At 42.7% G+C, this 9,592-nt stretch overlaps 1 protein-coding gene across 3 annotated transcripts; it reads left to right on the top strand.

Moving 5' to 3' along the window:
- On the top strand, positions 1-7,387 carry LOC110488635 (fructose-bisphosphate aldolase B). Of its 3 annotated transcripts, none has more exons than XM_021560928.2 (9): positions 1-156; positions 2,415-2,527; positions 2,764-2,969; positions 5,218-5,272; positions 5,433-5,593; positions 5,807-5,890; positions 6,121-6,295; positions 6,498-6,697; positions 6,906-7,387. In XM_021560928.2, exons 2-9 carry the CDS (start codon positions 2,416-2,418, stop codon positions 6,999-7,001), a joined length of 1,089 nt encoding a protein of 362 aa, XP_021416603.2. In that variant the 5' UTR covers positions 1-156; position 2,415; the 3' UTR covers positions 7,002-7,387. The 3 variants fall into 3 exon arrangements, with proteins under 3 accessions (XP_021416603.2, XP_036798646.1, XP_036798645.1); XM_036942751.1 differs by lacking the exon at positions 1-156 and adding an exon at positions 253-271; XM_036942750.1 differs by lacking the exon at positions 1-156 and adding an exon at positions 1,729-2,272.
- The last annotated feature ends 2,205 nt before the right edge of the window (positions 7,388-9,592 follow it).

The following is a 9,592-nucleotide window of genomic DNA, read 5'->3' as shown; positions in this document are numbered from 1 at the left end:
ATTGCAGCCTCCCGCCTCCGTCATCCCGTTCAATAAATAATGCTTTGTAAGCCGGAATCGGCCTTCTCAACTAGTCATAATTGTTGCTTGGAAGTAGGAGACCCCTTTTCTATTCATTTTCTGCAGCTGTCGGTGTTGACTTTGTCATATTTTTAAGTAAGTTTTCCTTTCAGCTTCAAGCTTAGCCTAAACGTACTAAAACGTTGGGAAAGGTTGCCGGTGGACAGCAGCGCTGAAAGTAGATGCTCTGAAATGTTGCAATGGATTTGTAGTAGGTTACAATGTTTCAGTCCGATGTTGCAAGAAAGTCTTTGGAAGTTTGCATTTTTTTTAGGCTCGATGAAGTATGCGAAACTCCGCAACCCATGCGTCAGATACCTCTTCTGTCTAGTCAAAACAGTGTAGGCTAACTCGTTGTAGTGCAAGTGTAAGCCTATAACTTTTTTTTGCTTATCTCAAATGTAGATATACACGTATATAATTGAAATCATGTAACTCGACAGCGCGTGATTGTCAGCGTTTAGGTAGTCTGAAATGCCCCACAAAATGTACATTTACATCCGCGTTCTACCTGCGTTTATATTCTGGCTGGCTTAACTTGTGTTAATTATGTAGGGTAATCTTGTTATCGCGAATGTGTTGGCAAAATATACCTTTCTGGTCCTCCGGAATGCTCTTTGAATTATATTTTAAATGGTACGACTGACTCCCGGTTACTGTAAACCTATTTGTCCCAGGGAGAGGGTAATTTATCAGAGGTGTATTCATTACGCAGATTCTGTTGCAAAACGTTTTCTACCAAACACTAAAGGTGACGTAAAAGCTGTTGGGTACACAAACGATAGTGCTGAGTGATTAATGCATTTCGAGGCCGTTTTCAGTTCTATTAGGATAATCACTGTTTTCGATTACAATTATTATTTTTAAAACATTAAATGGATTATAAAATAATGACAAACTTATTTTTGGCGCTTTTAATGGAAATTCCAAAGTCAATAATGTTTTTATGTAAACATTATTTAACTAGGTCAGTTAAGAACAAATTCTTATTTACAATGACGGCCTACCAAAAGGCAAAATGCCTCGTGTGGGGACGGGGGCTGGGATAAAAAACAAATGCGACAAAGCACAGACATAAGACACATTTTTTTACTGCCAAAACATTGAAACTATTACATTGTCTGCCAGGTCCACGTTGGGTAGACATCAATAGAATAATAGGAAATTAAATCAAATGTCATTTGTGTATATTCGTTTTTATTTGACTATTTTTATTTCCGCAGTCATCTCATTTCTGCTCAGGTAGTGTCTGGCAGCCAACCAGACAAATCTAACGTAATCTGTGCTCCCCAGGTTTACTGTCTTTAGCCAACCTGTGTATGCCTATGCTGCAGCGCTGTCATTGACAATCATTTTACTAGTTCTTCAAAGTAGATATAGCACACTTTCAACCTGTCATTTAGTTGTGTACATTCCTCTCCCATGCTGTCTATGCAGTCTATCGAACGTAAGCAAGCGTAATAGTATATGTCTAGAGGGGAAGAGCTGAAGCGAGAGGTTTCACTCTTGCCAAAATGCGTTTATGGGTTATTTTGGGACAACGACTCCCATTTTTAGGGCGGAGACATTAGCATCTCGTCATTATATATAAATCTCTGATCAGTCTCTGTCGGAGCCGGAAACAGGCGCTGATTATGGTAGCTAATTACCACTCTTCTGCGCAGAACTAGGTTGAATATTTTCTTAATGAAAACTAAAACTAATTTCAGCCCAGCGTCCCACATAGTTCTTGACTTGATTTCTCTCGTAAATTATTTGATTTCTCTAGAGAAAAGGCACGTTGGGCTCACAAAAAACCCCAGAACTAAATGGAATTCAAGTGATTGAACAGAACTCGGTCAATTAGTTGTTTAATAAACCGACAAAAGATAAATGTCGGTTAATCGCTAAGCATTATTAAACAAAGTTGTATCAGTTAAAATGTAATGTTTTAAACACGTTGCCATTCCAAACTGAAAAATCGGTGACGTGTTTGTCACAAGCTACACATATATACATCATCGATTTTTCTATGTTCTAAAGTGGAGTAAAGTCTTCGGTTCCTTCAAACTTCATCCATCCACTTATTTTTTTATAGACCCAACTGAGCTAAACGTTTTTTCAACAGAATCGACATAATTAATACACCCCAGCTTTCAGACTAAAGTTCAAACTTCAAGCCATATATTGACAGTTGCTGAGGGAGGAGGGTGAAGGTCCTGTACAGACGGGGGTGGGTACTGTCAGTGTCTGAGAATAAACTACACTTGAACCACCATCAAGACAAATTAGCCTACGTAACTAAATATAGGTTACTGGATTGAATTTATTAAATTGCTTTTTTTTCTGTTAACTGACTTTTCTCACCTACACAGGATGACTACCCAGTTCCCATCCCTCTCTCCGGTGCAGAAGAAGGAACTCTCTGACATAGCCCAGAGGATCGTGGCTCCAGGGAAGGGCATTCTGGCAGCAGATGAGTCCACAGGTGAGTAGGCCAAACTGGCCATGGAGGACTGGATGAGTGGGGTGGAGAGGGTGTTGGCGAAGTGGGTGTTGTATTTTCTCAGCAAGTAGTGGTGGCCTGTATGGGTTTGGCATCTGAAGGGTAAGAGTTGGAGGTAGCCTTAATTTGAGAAGTTGCAGGAATCTGTCATTCTTGCAGGCATTGTTCTCCCCCCTGAAATGCCACTAATGTTCTTCCCTGCCAATTTCTCCGTCCAGGCACCATGAGTAACCGCCTGCAGAAGATTAACGTAGAGAACACTGAGGAGAACCGTAGGACTTTCCGCGACCTCCTGTTCTCTGCAGTTGACCCGAACTGCATTGGTGGAATCATCTTTTTTCACGAGACACTGTATCAGAAGTCTGACAAGGGTGTCCTCTTCCCCCAGGTCATCAAGGACAAGGGCATTGTGGTCGGCATCAAGGTGAGAGGACCAGCAATACCATCCTTCAATCCTTGATCAGGGAAGTGAATTGTACTAGATCAAACACTGAAATTAGTATGCAGTTTAATTATGTAGTAGGCAAGTATGGGTATTTGGACATGGCCACACTCTTCCCATAGTCTACTGATAAGATTGGTTAGGTGAAGGCAGTTATAATCATATGCCCAACAACTCACTACTGGAGTATATACCGGTTTCACTTATCAAGATTGTGTGTGATGTAATATAATGGCATTATAACAATCAAACACTACTGGGAAAGGGTAGGCTTGGGCTCTATACTGTATATATCAGGGTATTTTGAAAGTGTGTGCTATGCCACCACTTATTGCTAAGTTAAGTATAACGAAGAAATCTATGATGTGTCAAATGAATTATTTCCAGCTCAGGGCTCAAGCTATGCATTTATGTTTGCTAAGTGTCTAAATGTCAAGCTCAAGCTTCTTGGTTACAGCCGAGACATTCAAACCCTTCCTCGATCAAGATCCCTGTTGCCTAAATGATCATATCACCACCACCTTACCTGTCACCCTAGACCCGCTTCAATTTGCTTTCCGCCCCAATTGGTCCACAGACGATGCAATCACCATCACACTGCCCTATCCCATCTGGACAAGAGGAATACCTATCGAAGAATGCTGTTCATTGACTATAGCTCAGCATTCAACACCATAGTACCCTCCAAGCTCATCATTAAGCTTGAGGCCCTGGGTTTCAACCCCGACCTGTGCAATTTTGTCCTGGACTTCCCGACGTTCCACCCCAGGTGGTGAAGGTAGGAAACATCTCCACTTTGCTGATCCTCAACACTGGGGCCCCACAAGGGTCCGTGCTCAGCCCCCTTCTGTACTCTCTGTTCACCCATGACTGTGTGGCCATGCACACCTCTAACTCAATCATCAAGTTTGCAGACAACAGTAGTAGGCTTGATGGCCAACAACCACGAGACAGCCTAAAGGGAGGAGGTGAGGGCCCTTGGAGTGTGGTGTCAGGAAAACAACCTCACTCAACGTCAACAAAACAAAGATGATTGTGGACTTCAGGAAAAAGCAGAGCACAACGTATCACCGGGGGGAAACTACTTGCCTTCTAGGACACCTACAGCACCCGATGTCACAGGAAGACTAAAAAGATCAAGGACCATAACCACCACTGTTCGCTCCGCTACCATCCACAAGGCGAGGTCAGCACAGGTGCATCAAAGCTGGGACCGAGAGACTGGAAAAACTGCTTTTATCTCAAGGCCATCAGACTGTTAAACAGCCATCACGAACAGAGGCTGCTGCCTACATACAGACTTTAAATCATTGGCCACTTTTTTTTAAATGGATCACTAGTCACTGTAATGATGCTACTTTAATAATGTTTACATCTCGCATCTCATGTTTATATACTGTATTTTGTACCCTCAATTGCATCTTGCCATGCCGCTCTGTCATTGCTCATCCATATATGTATATATTCTTATTCCATGTCTTTACTTAGATGTGTGTATTAGGTAGTTGAGGTTCTAATTCTCAGAGTAAAAACTAAACGGACACTATGAAAGCTTAACCAAGTTTATTCTCCCAGAGGGTCAATACAGCTGCATCGGACAAAAACATTTTCACACAAGCACTGATATTTAACCGTTCCTCATAGGCTGAGTCTCCTCCTACACATCATTCTTTACTGCTAGGCAGGACACTAAGTGATACGGGCCATAAACTTGTATTTTTCCCTTAAAGGTGACCTGACCTCAACCCCACTCATCACTGATCCATGGCTTTCTCCCCTTATCAATGCCTGCCACATGTAATCGCTTCCCTGCACTCAACACATTCCAACCTTAATTGCCCACACTATATACCTTCCTCCTATAACCATTAACTTCTGGACTAGACCCTCTAAACCTCAGCACTCCCTCAGTGACCTGAATAAGCATATTTCATTCTCGGAACCCAACATGTGGAATTGTTAGCTATTGCTGCACTGTCGGAACTAGAAGCACAAGCATTTCGCTACACTCACAATAACATCTGCTAACCATGTGTATGTGACTAATAAAATGAGATTTTTAAAATTGTATTGTGCCCCCCCCATAAAAAAGTTTGGGGAAATAGCGCCCCCTGTGTGCACTTTTGGTTATACATACCCCGGTATGGTACAAAATCGCTACCACTGTATGAACATCTGGATACCACCCAACCCTAGGAAAGGGGTTATAGTTTGACCGTTTGTTTTCTAGGTGGACAATGGCACAGCTGGTCTGAATGGAACAGATGGAGAGATGACCACACAGGGTAAGAATAGCTCATTTATTTTGCAACTCTAAGTAACAAATGCATTAAAGCTATACATTAAAATCAACCAGCTTCTCCAATCTCCCTAGCCCACATTTAGTCAGTTTGACATGGTGGCATGACCATGGAAGCAATGTATTATATAAACCTCTTTCATCAGGTCTTGATGGACTCTCGGGGCGTTGTGCTCAGTACAAGAAGGACGGTTGTGACTTCGCCAAGTGGAGGTGTGTGCTCAAGATTTCAGACGCCTGCCCCTCAGCCCTCGCCATTGCAGAGAACGCTAACGTACTTGCCAGATACGCCAGTATCTGCCAACAGGTGTGTGCATGCCATGAGAACTTTGTTTTAAAACTGTAGTGTTTAGGGTAGGATAAAATGTCTCAGAGGGGGAAATTGTCTTAGACACACAGTACTGCTACTGTATACACTACCTGACTTTACGCACAAAACTAACACATGAACTGAGAAATTCCTCAAAGGCAAGATTTGTCCATATACTGTGTCCACATGTGATAACTGTCCTCTCCTCAGAATGGCCTGGTGCCCATTGTGGAGCCAGAGATTCTGCCTGATGGAGACCATGACCTGCTGTGCACTCAGTACGTCACCGAGAAGGTGATCATAACCTTGCTGTCCTCTCAAATACTTTGTTGGCCTTCAGTTAAACACTCGTGAATCACATTTCTGTCATTTTCTCTCCCTTCCACAAAGCCAGTGCTGTACTGGTTTACCAGCATGGAATTACAAACTCATCCCTCATTCTCCTCTTAGTCATGCCCCAATTTAAGTTCACATCACTGAACCTGAACCAAACGCCTCTCTAAACCCAACCCTCCCCTCACCAGGTTCTGGCTGCCACGTACAAGGCCCTGAACGATCACCATGTCTACTTGGAGGGCACCCTGCTGAAGCCTAACATGGTCACCGCCGGACACTCCTGCCCCAAGAAGTTCACCCCCCAGGAGGTCGGCATGGCCACCGTCACTGCCCTGAGGCGCACTGTCCCTGCCGCCGTGCCTGGTGAGACTGGGTTGGGGGTTTGTCGAGGTGGTGATGGTAATGTAAGTATTGGGATGTGATCCAACACAGTGATTGTCCCAAACAGGTGAGGTTAGGTGAAAAGGTAGACTTGAAACTTGAAGTAAAAACTGTATATTTGGTTGATCGATGATGCCAAAATGAAACCATCACCAAATTGCTAAACATTCTACCCCACCCCAAGGCATCACCTTCCTGTCTGGAGGCCAGAGCGAGGAAGAGGCCACTCAGAACCTGAACGCCATGAACCAGACGGCCCTGCACCGGCCCTGGAAGCTCTCCTTCTCCTACGGCCGTGCACTCCAGGCCTCCGCCCTCGCCGCCTGGAAAGGCAAGGCCGCCAACAAGAAAGCGGCACAGGATGCCTTCACCTCCAGAGCCAAGGTAAGATGGAGGGGCTATGCTATTTTAGGGTAGGGTTGACACCTTGCTTAGAGGTGCAGGCTACATGAATATCATTGGAACACTATTGTATGGTGTAGTTTTCTTGTATCCTGAAGTAGTGTCCCATTTGCGGTCTCCTTTCTCGCTCTCAATGCTTCATTCTGGAACCACATACCTTGATTACTGAATCACAAATGTACATTTTCAGAGCAATGGCCTTGCCTCCAAGGGAGAGTACACAGTGGTGATCAGCGCTGACCAGGCCTCCATGCAGTCCCTGCACACAGCTAACTACGTCTACTAACTAGACCACATGTCAGACAAGGACCAAAGAATGCAGAAAATGTCACCTGTACACGTCCCGTCCCTTCTCATTCCTGCAATGACAACATTCCCCTATGACCAATCCAGTTGTACGAGTTATTATTTTACTACTAATAAACAGATTGAGTAAATTAAATAAATGTGAAATGTTTAAACTTGGGCCTCCAGAGTGGCGATGCTAGAGGCGTCACAACAGACCCTGGTTTGAGTCCAGGCTGTATCACAATCGGCTGTGATTGGGAGTCTCATAGTGCGACGCACAATTGGTCCAGCACCGTTTGGGTTTGGCTGGGGTAGACCGTCATTGTAGATAAGATTTTGTTCTTAACTGACTTGCCTACTTAAATAAAGGTTTTTAAAAAACTAGCTGTTGTAAATGTGTCATGCTGTGTGTGGGCGGGAATACATTTAGGGGGTTGTCTGTAAATGAATTAAATGGCCAAAGCATTTAACAATAATGCCATTTGCTGAAAATGTGACATTAACAATGTATAGAACCTACATGTTGAACTGTAATGGCTACAATTGTTGGCTGGATTAAAAAGGGTGACTTTCATGAGGTGGGTACTTAAAACAAAAATAAATAATATATATATATATATATATATATATATATATATATATATATATATATATATATACTACCATTCAAAAGTTTAGGGCCACTAAGAAATGTCCATGTTTTTGAATGTTTTTTTTTTTATAGTCCATTTAAAATAACATCAAATTGATTGTTGTAAGTGACTATGTAGCTGATTAAAAATATATATATATATTTATCAACATAGGCCCATTATCAGCAACCACCACTCCTGTGTTCCAATGGCATGTTAGCTATTCCAAGTTTATCATTTTAAAAGGCTACTTGATCATTAGAAAACCCTTGTTAGCACAGCTAAACTGTTCTCCTGATTTAATGACGTGATAACTAGTTGAGTATCTGGAGCATCAGTATTTGTGGGTTTGATTATAGGCTCCAAATGGCCAGAAACAGAACTTCTGAAACTTGTCAGTCTATTCTTGTTCTGAGAAATGAAGGTTATTCCACGTGAGAAAATGCCAACAAACTGAAGATTTTGTACAACACTGTACTACTCCCTTCATAGAACAGAACTGGCTCTAACCAGAAGGAGTTGGATGCCCCGGTGCACAACTGAGCAAGTACATTAGTGTCTAGTTTGAGAAACAGATGCCTCAAGTCCTCAACTGGTAGCTTCATTAAATAGTACCCGCAAAACACCTGTCTCAACGTCAACAGTGAAGAGGCGACTCCAGGATGCTGGCCTTCTAGGCAGAGTTCCTCTGCCCATCTTTTCTTTTTATAGGCCAGTCTGAGATGGCCTTTTCTTTGCAGTTATGCCTAAAACGCCAGCATCCTGGAGCTGCCTCTTCACTGTTGACGTTGAGATTGGTGTTTGCGGGTACTACTTAATGAAGCTGCTAGTTGAGGACTTGCTTGAGACACCTCACTAGACACTAATGTACTTGTCCTCTTGCTCAGTTGTGCACCGAGGCCTCCCACTCTATTCTAGTTAGAGCCAGTTTGTGCTGTTCTGTGAAGGGAGTAGCACACAGCATTGTACGAGATCTTCAGTTTCTTGGCTATTTCTCAGAACAAGAATAGATTGACGAGTTGCAAAAGAAAGTCCTTTGTTTCTGGCCATTTTAAGCCTGTAATCGAACCCACACATTTTGATGCTCCAGATACTCAAGTCAAAAGAAGGCCAGCTTTATTGCTTCTTTAACTTCTTGGATATACGGGGCGCTCTTTTAATTTATGGATAAAAAAACGTGCCCGTTTTAAGCGTGGGGGTGGAAACATCATGCTTTGGGGCTGTTTTTCTGCAAAGGGACCAGGATGACTGATCCGTGTAAAGGAAAGAATGAATGGGGCCATGTATCGTGAGATTTTGAGTGAAAACCTCCTTCCATCAGCAAGGGCATTGAAGATGAAATGTGGCTGGGTCTTTCAGCATGACAATGATCCCAAACACACCTCCCGGGCAACGAAGGAGTGGTTTTGTAAGAAGCATTTCAAGGTCCTGGTGTGGCCTAGCCAGTCTCCAGATCTCAACCCCATAGAAAATCTTTGGAGGGAGTTGAAAGTCTGTGTTTCCCAGAAACAGCCCCAAAACATCACTGCTCTAGAGGAGATCTGCATGGAGGAATGGGCTAAAATACCAGCAACAGTGTGTGAAGACTTACAGAAAACGTTTGACCTCTGTCCTTGCCAACAAAGGGTATATAACAAAGTATTGAGATAAACTTTTGTTACTGACCAAATACTTATTTTCCACCATAATTTGCAAATAAATTCATTAAAAATCCTACAATGTGATTTTCTGGATTTTTTTTCCAATTTTGTCTGTCATAGTTGAAGTGTACCTATGATGAAAATTACAGGCCTCTCATCTTTTTAAGTGGGAGAACTTGCACAATTGGTGGCTGACTAAATACTTTTTTGCCCCACTGTATATGCATATTCTTGGTATCATTTGAATGGAAACATTCTGAAGTTTGTGGAAATGTTCATTGAATGTAGGAGAATATAACACAGATCTGGTGGAAGAA

Source organism: Oncorhynchus mykiss, chromosome 14, assembly GCF_013265735.2.
Source record: "Oncorhynchus mykiss isolate Arlee chromosome 14, USDA_OmykA_1.1, whole genome shotgun sequence".
NCBI lineage: Eukaryota > Metazoa > Chordata > Actinopteri > Salmoniformes > Salmonidae > Oncorhynchus > Oncorhynchus mykiss.
Note: the sequence above shows the minus strand (reverse complement) of the source record. Positions and strands in the feature narration are given on the sequence as shown.

Coding starts and splice junctions, on each gene's coding strand:
- LOC110488635 (XM_021560928.2), top strand. CDS start 2,416: ATGACTACCCAGTTCCCATCCCTCTCTCCGGTGCAGAAGAAGGAACTC. Junction 2,970..5,217: donor GCATTGTGGTCGGCATCAAG/GTGAGAGGACCA, acceptor TTTGTTTTCTAG/GTGGACAATGGCACAGCTGG. Junction 6,296..6,497: donor TGTCCCTGCCGCCGTGCCTG/GTGAGACTGGGT, acceptor CCCCACCCCAAG/GCATCACCTTCCTGTCTGGA.